The 15,715-nt window shown below is 42.2% G+C and overlaps 1 protein-coding gene across 2 annotated transcripts; it reads left to right on the top strand.

Moving 5' to 3' along the window:
• Positions 1 to 414: 414 nt before the first annotated feature.
• trib2 (tribbles pseudokinase 2) lies at positions 415 to 14,964 on the top strand. 2 transcript variants are annotated; one of them, XM_015030745.1, is made up of 4 exons: positions 415 to 433; positions 9,423 to 10,668; positions 12,099 to 12,391; positions 14,348 to 14,964. In XM_015030745.1, the coding sequence occupies exons 2-4, from the start codon at positions 10,399 to 10,401 to the stop codon at positions 14,817 to 14,819; spliced, it is 1,035 nt and encodes a 344-aa protein (XP_014886231.1). In that variant the 5' UTR covers positions 415 to 433; positions 9,423 to 10,398; the 3' UTR covers positions 14,820 to 14,964. The 2 variants fall into 2 exon arrangements, with proteins under 2 accessions (XP_014886231.1, XP_014886230.1); XM_015030744.1 differs by lacking the exon at positions 415 to 433 and having other exon boundaries at positions 9,332 to 10,668.
• The last annotated feature ends 751 nt before the right edge of the window (positions 14,965 to 15,715 follow it).

Raw genomic sequence — 15,715 nt, 5'->3', positions numbered from 1 at the left:
CAGGAAGCATAACGAGATGTGAGGGGGAAACTGTTATCAAATGAAAATGGAACCTTCATCTCAGCGGGATGGGGAACACATCTTTGCGTTGTGCTTTTCGGTCGTCGCGTGAGCGCGTCCCGTCTCTTGGACAAGGCAATCGGACAGGTGATTACTTTCAGAAATCCAAAGGGGTTGCTTGTATTTGACTGTACGCAGCAGTAAACACACAATCAGGCACACACCTGTGAGGTCAGCACGAAAACATAGCTCCAGTCAGCAGGGGAAAAAAAAAAAAAAGCGACGCGCTGAGAAACCGTCTGATGAGCTGTTCCCATCCTCGGCTCCTATCTCTTGATCTGTGCTCTACTTGGGGAGGTGTGGCACTCGAGGGGCTGCTCTCCTCTGAGAAAGAAAAACCATGAAAGATAGAGTCATAGATGATATCTCAAAGGTATGATACACACAATTGCTCCTTCTAAAACACCCATTTACAACCCTTTTTAAAAAAAAAAAAAAAAAAAAAAAAAAAAACATGACACGCTGGTGAACTAACTGAAAGCAGACTGTCGGTCTGGTGAAAGGTCGAAGTTAGGGTTATCTGAGCAGCCATTTTTTTAAGGCCTGACAAGGAAGTGGAGAGAGAACCGAAAGAAGGCCACTTTTTTATTTTTAAAGCAAACAGTTGAAGCGAACAAAGGGTACAAATCCTGATTATTGGAACAATGAACAAGGGAGTCCAATTAACTGAATGTGTTGCAGCAGTGTAAAATGGCTGGAGGTGGGCCTGAAACTCCATGGAAACAAAGTCAAGAAGAACGTGAGACAAGTAAATAATAATCAAATAAAACCTGACTAAGCATGAAACACCAGACTAAAAGTCAAAAAGCAACTGGAGAACACCCCCAAAATGTCAATTTAGCTCGACTGGGTTTATTTATTTTTGCGTTGTGGATTACAATACAACACACTACAATCATAAAGGTCAAACTCCGGCTCGATTTTTCATTGCTAACCACTGTTTAGAGTAAAACCTTGTTTCTTAGACTTCATCGCCATGCCACGTCATATTGAAATTATTCTCAGACCGACAGGATGTTGAACCAAAAGAAGGGCTCAGAGGGCGTTTTGTCAACTTTATCTTCACTTCTCTGCCTCGGTCACAGACTTCGCTTCGAGTTTGCGTCTGCTGTGCAGCAGGGCCGATTGTTCTGTGCAGTGGCGTTAGCTCAGCTGAGTGTACCGCTGCCATTATTGTTCGTTAATGAACAAGAAGAGCCTCCTTTTTTTTTTTTTTTTTTTGACAAGGATTTCATTTCTACAGGTTTCACGGTTTAACATTTGTTCCATCCAATCGGGCGAAAACATAGGGGAAAAAATGTATGAAATGAGGATGACATAAAGAAGCTGTAATTCACTTCAGAAGATTGAATTGGCAGTAATCATGCAGGGATCGAGTCGCGTGACTGCACCGTGATGCGTGGCTTTGTAATAGTGAAGTGAATCATAATTTTTTTTTCTTTCTAAGGAGGCATGAAATGTACCTTTTTGGCACAAAGTGTTCTTTTCCCTGGAGACTAGAGCATGGGGGTGCCTTAAGTGTAATTTACTGCGCGTGCACGCGCGTGTTTGTGTTTATTGCTCGTGGGGTCCTGTGTGATATTCTCTGGAAGACAGAGACGGGTTGCCATGGCAGCAGCTTGAATGTTGCACGAATTGCAGTGATGTACGAGAGTGTGTATGAACTTACGTGTGCGTTCTCGCGCGGAGGCCAGACCGGGACAGCATGTCCTCGTCTTGTCGTCTCTCGTCATGAAGGTATAGCGAAGGCGCTGAACAGACCCGTTTTCGAGCGACTGTCCGTAACGGGAACGAATGTCCCCGTAGGTGTGAAAGAAAAGCAGAGGCATTAGGCACAAGAGCCACCTGCACAGACGCCGTATTTCATCTGCGAAAGTCTTTCAGTTACAGCCTTTCTGCTTCATTCATGCTTTTTGTTTCTGCTGAAACAGCCTGGAGATGAAAATCGTCTCGTTCGTCTTGTGTGTTGCCACTAATAAGAGGTGTGTAACACAGAATGGCGCGAATGTGTTGGCAGTGCATGCTAAAAGGGCGGTATAGATTAAATAAGTATTGGCTCTCTGGTGAAGTATAATGAAAAGACATTCAGTGTAAATCTACAGCATGCATATTTAAATATTTCTAAAAATGTCGTGTGCTTTTTTTTTTTTAAAAAAAATATTTATTTCAAACATGTTTTTAAAAGCAACAAAATAGGCGGAGAAAACATGTGCACATAACTAAGGACAAAATCATTTGCTTGCCACTAATTTTCTGTTTGAAAAGGAGTAAGAAGAAGTGAACACTTAGAGACACTTAAATCCTACCTCAATTTAATAAAATATATGACCGACTCAATAATCATCAAAAGAATTGTAATTCAAACCATGTTATAATATTCATGTACATGTTCAATATACTGTTCTATAAGTGTCAAATGAAGTGGCTACAAACTGACTCATAACAAGATGAGAAAGTCCACGGGTAATAATAATAATAGTAATAGCAGTAATGACAATTGTAAGCACATCCATGTGTTAGAATGGTCTAGTCAAAGTTTAAGTCTAAACCCAACTAAAAAGCTGAAGCAAAACCTGAAAATTAACGTTCGCAGAGGCTTGCCGTTTAATCCGACTGAGATTGGCACATTCAGTGAGAAAACTGGGCAAAAAGCGTGTAGAAAGGCAGACGATGTTTAAAGAAGAATGAACGCTTCTACTTTTGGAGCTCCGTTCGTCAGCGAGCACCGACATAATTTGTCTGTGTCAAGTTATTAACTTAAATGTGCCCATTAACAACCTGAGCATAAAAGATCAAAGTAACATTCCTCAATAACCCTGCATTACCGGAGCGCTCTGATTTGCGTCTCTACTTTAGCCACATCTTTGCACTCAGATTGCTTCACCAGTCCTAAAGTTTGTTCAGTTTTTTTTTTTTTTTTTGTTATTTTGTGCTTTTCCCCAGAAAAGACGTTCTGTACTCATTCAGTTGTCACAGATATAACATCTGTGGAACATGTTTTTATAACTTCAGCATAAACCACAAGAACTTCATCTAAGAGCCTCTCATGGTCTGACCTTAGAGTGAACATGCTGGTATGTCCATTCTTTAAAAGTCTGGCAACTATCGCAAACATTTTCCACATAAAAAAAAAAAAAAAAATTCTTTCTGTGTAAGTGATGGACTGCTTGGGAATGACCTTCAATCCCCAAATTGATGAGCAGATAGATCTATTTATCTGCAGTAATTCTTGCAATTATCCACAACGCCACAAACTATTTGCCACACATTTGGTTTGGAGCCTCTGGGGCCCTCTGTGGTCTGAGACTGTATACTTATCCAGCTGTTAAAAATCTAGTTTTTGCTTTATTAACTGCTTCTTAATGTCACTCCTTTATTCTACCCCGCAAAAGGGATTACATCCCTTGTAAAGACATGAAAAAAGAAAAAAAAAAATTCAGCTCATAGTGTGAATAATCCTAACTTTATTTTGACTTGATTTATTCCATTATGAAAACCCACCAGCCCACTCTTTCCCAGTACGACAGAGGTTATTCTTTCCTAGAATGTTTTATAAGCTTGGGAGGAGAAACAGATCAACAGTATCACAGATTCTTCATGATGCTCAATGGGTTTGAGGTGTCGTTTCATATATTCACATACAAAATAACAGATTTTTGTGGTGGCAATTTAGAAGTGTTTGTAAAGAATTTTTAAATTTCCTCTGTAATATAAAAGAATGTATGAGGCTAAATGTGGTTTTTATTGATCGGCGTATCAATTGGGAACTACGACTTGACATCCAATAAGGCCGAGGCAGCAGTCAGTGACAAAATCAATGTTTTTGACCCATTTTGAGAAAATGTTCAGTAAAATCAGAAAAAAGAAAAAAATGTGGAGATTTGTTGATTTTGTGTGAATTTTGAATATTTGTGGAAGAACTGGAGCAACGTATTGATGTTGTGTAGAGGGCCACATAAAGATCTACAGGGGGCCTTGAGTTTGACACAAGGGTTCTAGGGAGTTCTGGGTCTTCCTCTGGGTCTCTGGGTTGTTTGTCTTGTATGTTTCTGTGTTGAAGTGGGGAGATTTCTTCAGATAAATTCATTTATGCTGATTGTTAGAGGTTTTAAAAAACGTGGCATTGTGATATTGTTAAAAAAAAATGGAATTGCATTTCAATTCAATTTATATCAATTTAGAAACACTTTGTTAATCCAATAAGGAAACTGTGAATGTTATTGTTATTTACTATGTCAAAAAAATTTGTTGTATTAAGCTTAAGTTTTGTTCATTCATGCTTTTTTTTATCAATGGCCCAATTTAACCGAACACAGAATTCATTGTCTGCACTCCCAACGCCTCTGCTAAAACCGAATCCCTTAATGTGTATTTGTACTTTTCCACCACATATTTGCAGATTGAGCATCTATGTGGTGACAAAATAATCCAAAAAGATTACTTCCAGGCCGCCAAGGTTTGCAGAAACATCAGCATAAACTGGAAACACTGCCATAAAAGCTGGGGAGAACATGTGGTTAACATCAGGCCACTCTTCCTCTCACAGCATAGCGCTGCATTTCTTTGGTAGACCAGAGAATGAAGTCCTTTTTTTTTTCTTAATCAAAAGTGTGCTGCCAGATCTAAGATTGATGAAATGTAGATGCATTCTGTTTGAAATCACCCTTTTGCCAAATCCAAACCCAGAAGTTTTACTGCTGTTTGAATCAGGGGCTAAATCAATTTACACAAACACATTAAAAGTCAGAAAAATCCATTTCTAATTTTAAAAATTCTGGGGGGGAAAGGACATGGAAATATGCTAAAAAAAAAAAAAAAAACTTCAGCTGAAGATATCCATAAGGTGGGAAATCTTTGCCACACATATGTTAAAGGCAGTGACTGCATTTTTAAATGCTTAAATTATTTATTGAACCGTGACTGAAGTTTGGTGCTATAATAGTCTAAAGCAGCATTTAAGATACATGGTTAAAAGCTGTGACTGCAGAATATTACATTGTAACCATTAAAGATTCTGTAATTACAGTTGCAGAGATTGTAATGCCACAAAGTATCTGCAGCGCTTTAGTGACTACTGTTGATCTTTTCTTGTACTTTTAAGATCCCTCAGCTTGCTAGTGACGTGTTTAAAAGTTCAACACCCAGTCCCACTATCGGATCTAATCCTTACAGACTCATCTCGCGAAGGAAACAAAGAAAAAGACAATCCAACGCAGCTTTTCTTTGCTGTTGGCCGTCTGCAGAGCGGCTAATGTTGTGTGATTTCACTTCAAGAGCCATAATACACGACTATTATTAACCTCTCTGCTTCTGAGCGAGTGAGTCACCCTGTCCGGTGACGGGGCTGCCACAATCCTTCACTCAGCTGTCTGACTTCACCGAGTGAGCGATCCAAACCAGTGACGCCAATGCCGTCTCCAACTCAAGCCAAGATCCTTCCTCTCCAAGCTGAAGCCTTCATGACCTCACACACAAACAAGCCGCTAACACTTCCTGCAAGCCTCCGGGAGGAGTATGGAAATGTGTAGCCGCTGTGAGCTGCTTCGCGGGCGCATGCACATCCTGAATTTATCACAACAGGACATATTTATTTCACTTTGTCTGATGAGGGCAGCAGATTTACTGTTTTGAATGAGGTTGGCGGGTTAAGCTAAGGTCAGTGGAAGTGGCATTGTTTGTTTAACCCACTCAAGGGTCCCCTTGGGTTTTACTGTTGCTGCTGACAGGATATGTTTTACAGCCGCGAGTCTTTTGGGGTATGTCTTCACCGGGTTTGAAGGATTATACATTCCTTTGGCAAATGTCCTTTGCGAAATATCTTAAAACGTTTTGCCCGTTCCTCAGCAACAGAAGGGCAGGTTCCTCAGTCCAGTTAGGCAGGTTGTTTTCAGGAAACTGTTGTGGATTTTCAGCTTGTTTTAGATCAGAAGTTCGACTGGACCTTAACCCATGAATATCCTTGGATCTGGACTCATCTGCTGTAGGTCTGACTGAACATTTAGCTTCGCTGTCTTGCTTGAATGTGAACTTCCATCTCGGTCTCAAGTCTTTGGTGGCCTTTACAATGTTTGTCCTCTATTTGGCACTGTCTATCTTGTCATCAGTTCTAACCAGTTCTAACCAGCTTCTCTGTTCCTACATAAAATGACACAAGCACAGCTTGATGGTCCCACTACCATGTTTACATGAAGATTTTGTTGAGCCTGGTTTTATTTGTCAATAACTTTATTTTATTTTATTTTATTTGTTGTTTGCTCTCTAACTTTCTCTTACACCAACCTCTAAGTCTTTTATAGAACAGCTAAATGCATATGACCTTAAACTACAGAGCCATGAACACAATTATACTTTTACAATTGATACAACTTCTAAAGGCAATGAGTTAAACTGGACTTTATTTAGGGGTAGCAGAGAAAATGTGGTAAATACATTTTTGAAACAATGTGTCCTTTTCCTTTCCCTTAACAATTATCCATCACTTTGTGTGTTTTTTTTCTCACATAAAACAAACGTAAATAATAATAAAAAAAAAAAAAAAAAAACTTTGTTTGTGGGTATAACATGACACAACACGAAAAGGTCGAAGTAGCAGCAGGAATACTTTTACGAGGTCCGGAAGCATATTTTGCGCAGTCTTATCTGAGATGAGCTGGAATGAGCATCTAAGTGTTTTTCCTTTGGTGTTTCATAAAATGCGGGATGTTTTATCGCTCCTCACCTGAACAACCGTGAACAGACTAAATGTGTCGCATTACAAAGAGTCATGGAAAGTGTTCAGTGATTAGCGAGAACGCTTTCATTAGCGGCGCATTGAGTAAGCCTCGCAGCTGCGAGCAACCCACCTTTTCTCTTACAGCAATTGTTGAGCAACAAGTATATCGACACTTCTTTGGGAATTCTGAAACGAACAAATGCCAAAAACCTCTGATGTTTTTTGACGTGATCGCTCGTGCGGTCGTTGAATGCTGTGCGCTTTGTTTGCCTTGTTCCAGGGTTTGGTCTAAAGCCGTTCACTTCAACAAAGATGTTTGGTTTCATCATTGTTCCGCAGCTTTCTCTTTTATCCCCTCCTGCAAACATTGCTCTCATTGTTCCTCATTTTCCACAAAAGTCTTTCTTTATTATTCTCTGGTATCGTCTTTACCTCTTTTTTTCTTCTATCTTTTGCCCAACTGCCTTTTCACACAATGTATCCTCTCACTGAATGTTTTTCTCCTCCGCCTCTAAATCCTGATTTCTCTTGTACGACTTACTTTTTCTTGTTGGAAGTTACCTAAAGGGATTGGCTGTGACAGCACTAAATGATTCTGGCTGATATCAGGGAGGGCGGGAAAGCTGCGTTGCTATGTAACAGCGGGGGGAAATTGGCCACTGGCTGAATGTAAAATTGGAGTCAACTGACTCTCATCTGAGTTTTTTTTGTTGTTGTTGTTGATTGCAAACAGCAAGATGAAGCTGTACTTGGAAACAAAACAGATATTGACCTCTGGGCAGTTTTCCTACAATTTTTGAGTAACACGGACGAGGGAATCGTGGAGACTACCCGTCCAAGTTGACCTTTCTTTGAAGAGGAATCCTGTTCCAGTGGCACACAGAGTTTAACAGGCAGTGTTTTGGTGTGTCTAGAGACTTGATGAGCCTCGATGGATATTCTGTAGTGCTGGTCTTTGTCACAACCAGAGAATCACGGAATGAGCACAAGAGGGAACCTTTAGGGATTATTATTTTCAAATCGCGCACAGCTGCGGTTTAGGCTTAGCAGAATCCTTATTTTGGGTCGTAGCCATGGCCAAATGCAGATGTTCAGCGGCATCGGACAGACACGCACCGTGCTAAATGAGGATCCAGCTCATTCCGTGCTACACTGTAAAATTTCCACGGCTGAGAACCACGTTCCCATCCATTCTTCTTCTCTGCAGAATTTGTGAAGTGAGAGTGAAGCTACTGTAAAAGTAAAGAGAGTTGTTCCAGCATTGTAACAAAGAACAAAGTGGGTGGCTCACTGACATTGTATCTCAGAACATGCATGCACATACACTTGAAGAGCTTGTGGGTGCAGCCACATTCAGCAACTGTGAGCCACTGTTTTGAGATGAGAGGCTTCTATGTAAAAAAAAAAAAAAAAAAGAGAAAAATTATGCATTTCCATGCTGCGGGGGTTTATCTGGGCAGAGAGAGAGAGACAGAGAGAGAAATGAAGCAGAGACCAGTGCATGAGTGCAAGCAGACGAATACGGGTTAAATCAAACACTTCTGTCAGTGTCTCAGGGTCCAGCTGCAGTCATTCCTCTGGCCGCCCTGGATTCCTACGCAGAATTGCACAACCCTTCTGTCATACCTTGTGTTAATCTAGGATGAACAAGCCGGGGAATCATAAACCTCCAATATTCTGTTCTTTGCCAGATGTTTAATGCTGTCTTAGGAAAAATTATGTTTGTGAGTGATCTTTCAGTCCACAGCATGGCTGCATTACAGATCAAGGATTTTTATTTTGAGGATAAACAAAGGGTCAGCATCATGTTTGGGGAAACATCCATCCATCTGTAAGCACCATACAGGCACCAGATGGATTTTGCCGTCTGTTGTAGTTTCTCAAACTAAAACAAAAAGAAAAAAACAAAAACACTTAAAATAGATATAGTCTGTATGCAATTAATTAGTTCTATGTAAATACATAAAAAATATCATATTTATTGAATTATTTACCCCTGTTCATTGTTTGCTGAAATGTCATTGATAAAGCAGCCAATAAAATATGTATCCATTTTTAAAAAAAATAATCCTATATTTAAAATACAGTTAAAAATTATATTTCCATGTGTTTTAATGTTTTGCTCTGTGGGATACTTTTGACATGTAAGAATACTTATCCAGCTGGATTATAGGAATCATTTGGATCATGAGAAACTGACATCCAATTTCACTTCACAATATATATTTTTTTCTTCTATGAATTACATACAACTGGATAAATATTCTTTATTTTTCTCTGGTAAAAGTACAAAGCCATGGTGTGTGTGGTGCTGTTCTGAGGAAGGGGAGGTTTCCCTCCCCACTTCTGCTTGAGTGACATTTCAGGGGAAACACATTTGTAACGCAGCATGTACAGTAGCTATACTCTGTTCCACCAACGCTGCATTTAGATTCCTGGGGGTGTGGCCACGGTACACGGCTCTCACATGACCTCACTGCAGGCTGAAACCCAATAGGATTTCGTTGTGAGCGTGACGTTGGAGGCGGGTTAACTAGCTTGTGTATATGTGAGTGTACGCGCGCGTGCACTCACATATACACAAACCTTCCCCCCCCTCCTTCGCGCTGGGCAGGAACGCAGCTCTCTCTCTCTTTCTCTGTGTGTACAGGCGCAGTGTGTGCAGCTTCGCTCTGCACTGAATGAACTAGATTCCCGGCCACGTAAGAAGCACAGCAGTACCACGGGAGAGAGGATGTCCTGCTGAATCAAGGGATTGGCCTGGGAAAGTCGGCCGTCCCTTCCTTCCTTCCACAAGCTTTGCAGCGGCATTCACAGGCGACAGGCGGCACATTTCTTCTACTGGATAAGTTCAAGCGGAGGATAGAGAGCGCCGAACCAAGCAACACAAAGAGCTTCAGCAGTCTCTCCGGATGGGGCTCTCTCCTTATGACAATCACCGTGCATGGATGTGATCCCGGGGAACAAGGCCGTGCACTGACCTGGTACTCGTTAGCCCATCAAGCTAACTAGTTAGCTCTGCACCTGCTAGCAAAACCCTGACGAATTTCAGCAGCTATTATTAGCTCAGAAACTTGCTTAATTTGTTTGGCTTGTGCATTCCTTAAATGCGACTGCAAGCCGCGTAAAAATATATTGTTTCCGTTTTACGAAACGTCTCAGCATTTCACCGGCGAGATAAGCTAGCGGACCGTTGACTTAGCAGCCTTCATTCATTTTTAAAAGCTAACTTTTGGTAGCCTTTGTTGCAGCTTTTTGTCTTGCATCCACGTTAATGAAACTGCACCTCGTTGTTGACGGCTTTCAGAGAGCTTTGGCCTTACAGTCAGGTATTTAACACGGACTTCATTCCATGAATGTATAACAAAGGGGAGCAGATGAGCTGTGGACAAATTAAACCCTTTTTGAGTATAGTTTCTCGCCTGTTGACACAAAACCAAAGCACGGTACTTTAAATCCACATTATTTTTGGATTATTATTATTTTTTTATTATCCATACGTATATACGTGACATATTTTAAAGTATCGTGCGAGCTAGAGGTGCCCTAGCCGAGGAAGAGGAGAACAAGGAGAAAACTTCATAAATTTTTTGTGTGCGTGTGTGGAGATTTCGCACTTATTCCTCATGAACATACAGAGGTCAAATCCAATCAGCATTTCACGTTATGGGAGATCGCGACACAAATCGCACGATTTTGAAGAATTGTCTTGCCTAAGGACTACAGAGTCGAACCAGAGTTTCAGCCCGAACCTCGGTTCCCCCAGCCCGCCGGAGACCCCGGACTCCTCGCACTGCATCTCCCGCATCGGGGACTACCTTTTGTTGGAGCCGCTGGAGGGAGACCACGTTTTCAGAGCCGCCCACCTGCACAGCGGCGACGAGCTCATATGTAAGGTGAGCAGCACAGATCTTCACGTACACCCCCCCCCACCCCTCCCAAAAAAAAAAAAAAAAAATCGACCTACATTTTTTTTTTTCTACGCACTTCATTCAAAAAGTCGTCTGCAATTGCTTCCGGTGCTGAGATTATCGAGCACCAAAAAAAAAATGCTGATTTGTGTGTGTGTGTGTGTGTGGGGGGTATTGTTGCAGGATGCATGTTGCATCAAAACCTGCCACCTCAACTTTTTTTTTTTTTTTTTTTTTAATTATTGTTTTCGTTTTAAATAGAGAGCTGGCAGCCCAGCCTGGTGGAAAAAGTGAATGGAGTGAGCTGTGTGGTTTGGATTGCATGATGTAACGTTGACAAAGGAGTGAGTAACCACGTACACTCACATACACACACACACACTCCTGTTAGTGCCATTCTGGCTTACCCGTGGCTTCTCCCTTTCACAGCACAATGCTGTAATCAGTATACCTCTGAATGGATGTTTGGCATGCGAGTTGTTGCCATGTGCTGCACAAAATTCTCAGGGGAACTGAATGTTTAATGAGCTGATGAGTTTGGAGGAATATACCACCCTTGAAGGCAGAGATGCACCAATCAATCGACACACAAAAAATGGAGCCGGACAAGTTTTCCTGATCTCTGCATCTCTTTTTGCAGGTTTAATGAACTTTTCGTTCCCTGACGCCTGTTTCCTCCATCCGGTGACCCCCCTCTCTCTTTCTCCCCCCTGAGTGACTATAAAATTACACAGTTCCTCAGCTCATTTACGGCACATATCGACTGTTGCATATTACTGATTACATATTACAGCAGCTCTTGTCCCTTTGCAGCATTTATCTCCTGAGCCGTCCTCGTCTGGGATGATTAATAGAAACAATGGCGACGTCCACCCTTGGACCCATAAAGCATGACGCATACAGCAACCTGCCCCTTCTGACTTGTGATAATGTTTTCTCTGCCATGAGAAATGAGTGACCTTTGGCACTGGTTATGAGGTAACAGCTGTTTGTCCTGCTCTGCTTGGTGCCGACATCGATACGGCAGCAATCAATCCCCCCCCCCCTCACTTCCAGGATTGATCGGGTTTTTGTTTTATTTTGTTTTTTTTTTGTTTTTTTTGTCGAACTCGAAGGCCGGGTACCGTCGTAAGACCCGCGGGGTGCGTTTTGTATTGAGTTGCGAGCAGAGCAGCCTTCTCACCTGAACTGGTTGTGCTGAAAGTCAATTGGGGGTTGCTATGGAAACAAACAAGACACTGCAACCTCAGGCTGCAGGATAATACTGTGCACTATTGTGATGCTTTGTTCAGCCCTTACTTTTAGCAAAAAGAAAACGAAGCAAGTCAGATCCCCCTTCCCCTTTTTGCTGTTTTTTTTTAAAAGTTAGAACGAATCTCTTCTGACAAAAACAAACTTTCCTGTCGCGTTTGCAGGTTTTCGACATCGGCCGGTACCAGGAGTCGCTGGCGGCCTACTTCGCCCTGGGCCAGCATGAGCACATCAACCAGATCTTGGAGATTTTGCTCGGCGAAACGCGAGCCTACGTGTTCTTCGACAGGAGCCACGGCGACATGCACTCCTTCGTCCGCACCTGCAAGAAGCTGCGGGAAGACGAGGCCGCCCGGCTCTTCTATCAGATAGCCTCGGCCGTGGCACATTGCCATGACAACGGACTGGTCCTCCGTGACCTCAAACTGAGGAAGTTCGTCTTCAAGAACGAGGACAGGTAAGCCTCGGCAGACCTCGGCCATGTAAGCGCAGCGACTTCTCGCTCTCTGTCTGCTTCACATGCTGAGAATACAGTGTTGTTATGTCACATCTTGGCTCAAACAGCGGTTGGTGAAAGCTGAGTCAGAACAAGAGTGGCATGGTTCTCCTGAACACATCTGCCCCAGTTCTTTCTGAGTGTGTGGTTTTTATTGGTGGAAGTGTCTCACGCACTGTGTATAAATAGATGAAATGCATGCAAGCGAGTGAGTGAGCGGGCAATCATTAGCCAAACTGGAAGGCCAGCACCAGCGCTGGATGGAACAGCACGGTCCGATAAGCTGCCGGGACGAGCATTTTGGATGGCAGATCAATCGAATCACTACTGTAGCGATGAGCTGAACCTGACACTCACACTTGGAGTACAGAGCCTGACACCTGCTGGCAGCAGTCACTAACTGCAAAATGTGGCATCTGTTGCTACTGCAACCCCAGAGCAAGACTTACTTTAATCTTTTCATGTTTTTTCTAATAAATGGAAGTACAAACGACAACTCCCAAGTTGATGCTTCGCACTTCCTCGGCTTTTAGGTTATTGCTTTTTAGCAGCTCTGCTTGTTGCCGTCTGAGTGTGGGGTGTCATTTATTTGGCACGTACTGTGGAAACTAGAAGTTGAGCTGCTTCACATACTTAGTGCAGGTCCAGTGACCTCCGGTGGTCCAGGACGGAGGCATGCATCCCATTTAAAGAGGTTGGTGGCAAGTGGTTTTTACAAGCCATCTCTCTGAGATAGATGTGTGTGTGTATATATATATATATGTGTGTAAACGATACTTTAAAAAATATCGGAAATTAATTGTAGTATAGGATTGTTGGGCAGATTATTCTACTCTTTCATTTTTCTGCGCTCCACACAGTAAACACAAGTAGCTATGACACACTATCAAACCTTACTGAGCAATAAATTGTCCCTGAAGTTATTGCAATAAACGATGATATTGTTGTTTTGAATCCATTTGAGTAGTATAATGGTAACGGCACAATAATGCAAGAATGCATTTTCAATGATGAACATTTGAAATCAGTAATGGAAGATGTTTTAAATACATAAAACAATAAATAAAATCAATTGTGACGTCTGTGTAAACAAAATGATCCTTCCAAAGAAATAAAGGGGGGCTAGTTGAGACCAAAGCACCCGACTGCTTTGGTAGGTAGAGAGAAAAGCAATCACGATCAATCTCACAAATGGAAAATATTAAGTTTGTTTTAATTTGTCATGCAATTAATTGATTTATTGCGATGGGCCTAAACACAAGTTGTAAGATGATGTAAGTTTGAGTAGAGCCTGCCACCATGAGACTTAATTTCCATACAAACCCTGACTAAGAATGTTGCCCACAAAAACAGTTTTTGTCGGAGGCAAGTGAGACGCGCCGCAGAACGGCGTGCCGTCTGAAACCACAGGTTGGGTGACGGGCAGCGCTGCCTCGCTCCGGGCTCCACGTGCGATTAAGCTCGAATATGTTCCAATGAATAATGTGGTTTTAATCTCTCTTATTGTGCATTTAAGCCTTTTGAAAGCACTGTAATAATTATTCCTGTTCCCAAAATGAGCAAGGAGCAATTCAATTAAGCATGCTTCTAAATATCACCGAGGAGGAATGGGTGTCTGGCTCAGGGAAACAGCGCAAATATCCATATTTGAAAGCTGTGCTGTGTAGCATAATAATGGGATTATTAATATTATTATGCTCTGGTTAAATGTTTTTGCAGACTTTTATTTATTTTTTTAATCCCTTGCTTGGTTTCCACTTTTTTAACTTTTATTTTTAATTCAGTTGCTGTGATATAAAACTAATTGATACTTTTTTGTGTGAAAGTGTCTTAGCTTATTTTCTAGCCTTCTAGCTGCTGATCCCTTATAAGTCGAAGACTCATTGTGTGTGTTTCTTGCCTCTCCTTTGGTTCCAGAAACCTTGTTAAACTGGAGAGCCTCGAGGACTCTTATATCCTTGCTGGTCTTGACGATTCGCTGTCAGACAAACACGGCTGCCCGGCCTACGTCAGCCCGGAGATCCTCAACGCCAACGGCAGCTACTCGGGCAAGGCGGCCGACGTCTGGAGCCTGGGCGTCATGCTCTACACCATCCTCGTGGGGCGCTACCCTTTCCACGACGTCGAGCCGGGCTCGCTGTTCAGCAAAATCCGCCGGGGCCACTTCAACATTCCCGAGACGCTGACGCCGAAGGCCAAGTGCCTCATCCGCTCCATACTGCGCCGGGAGCCGGCGGAGCGCCTCACCTCCCGAGAGATCCTGGAGCACCCGTGGTTCGCCTCCTCCGGAGTGCTGGGGGGCTTCCTGACGCACGGCAGAGGGGAGAGGGAGCAGGAGCAAATGGTGCCTGAGGTGAACATGGAGGAGGAGCTGGAGCTCTTTAGCTGAACCGCCACCACTGACGGAGAAGCACAAAACGGAGAACGCCGCCACGGGGTCGGCTTGCCACGGTATCGGCAGAGCTCCGCCTCCCTGCCCTCCCTCCCAAAAAAAAAAAAACCCACAAAAAAAAAATAGAACAGTAGTATAGAGATAAATAGATGAATTTGTCACTCATAATAAAGGTGTTTCCATCGTGTTTTCCTTTTCCACCACTTCATGGAAAACCTTGAGCCTGGCATGACAAATGGCATCTATACACCACCTGGCGACGTGCTCTCCCCGGTTGGGGATGTTGCTGCCAGACATGCAAGTTGCAAACAATGTAGCAATTTTATTTTATTTTTTTGTTTTGTTTTTCTTACGTGTTTTGGTTTAATGTGGTGCTCATACGAAATTGATGCATTCACCAATTTTTTTTTTTTTTTGACACTATTACGCGCATGAAGGGACATATGAAGACAGTAAACCAAGGACAACCATACTAAACAAACTGCAGCACCACATTTTTTTTTCCCTTAAAAATTTTTTTTTTTTCCTTACAAATTTTTTTTTTTTTTTGGCTGCGGCCGGTAACGAAGCAGCGCCGCAGACCCAAAGTTAGAAAGGGCAACCCCACGTTCTGTTGCTAAGCCGATACAACTGACTTGGGACTTCTGGGAAACAGAGCATCTTCATCTCTTTGTCATCATTGCATAAAAAAAAATGTCTGACCTCAGGTTTTTTTTTTTTTTTTTTTTTTTTTTTTTTTTTTTTTTTTTTTTATTGTTGACATTTTTAACTTACAAAAACTCCTTGGGGGTCTTTTTTTTTTTTTGACACTATTACGCGCATGAAGGGACATATGAAGACAGTAAACCAAGGACAACCATACTAAACAAACTGCAGCACCACATTTTTTTTTC

This window comes from Poecilia latipinna, unplaced genomic scaffold (genome assembly GCF_001443285.1).
Source record: "Poecilia latipinna isolate Pla-1442-1.1 unplaced genomic scaffold, P_latipinna-1.0 Scaffold191, whole genome shotgun sequence".
NCBI lineage: Eukaryota > Metazoa > Chordata > Actinopteri > Cyprinodontiformes > Poeciliidae > Poecilia > Poecilia latipinna.
This window is presented reverse-complemented; position numbering and strand designations above follow the sequence as displayed.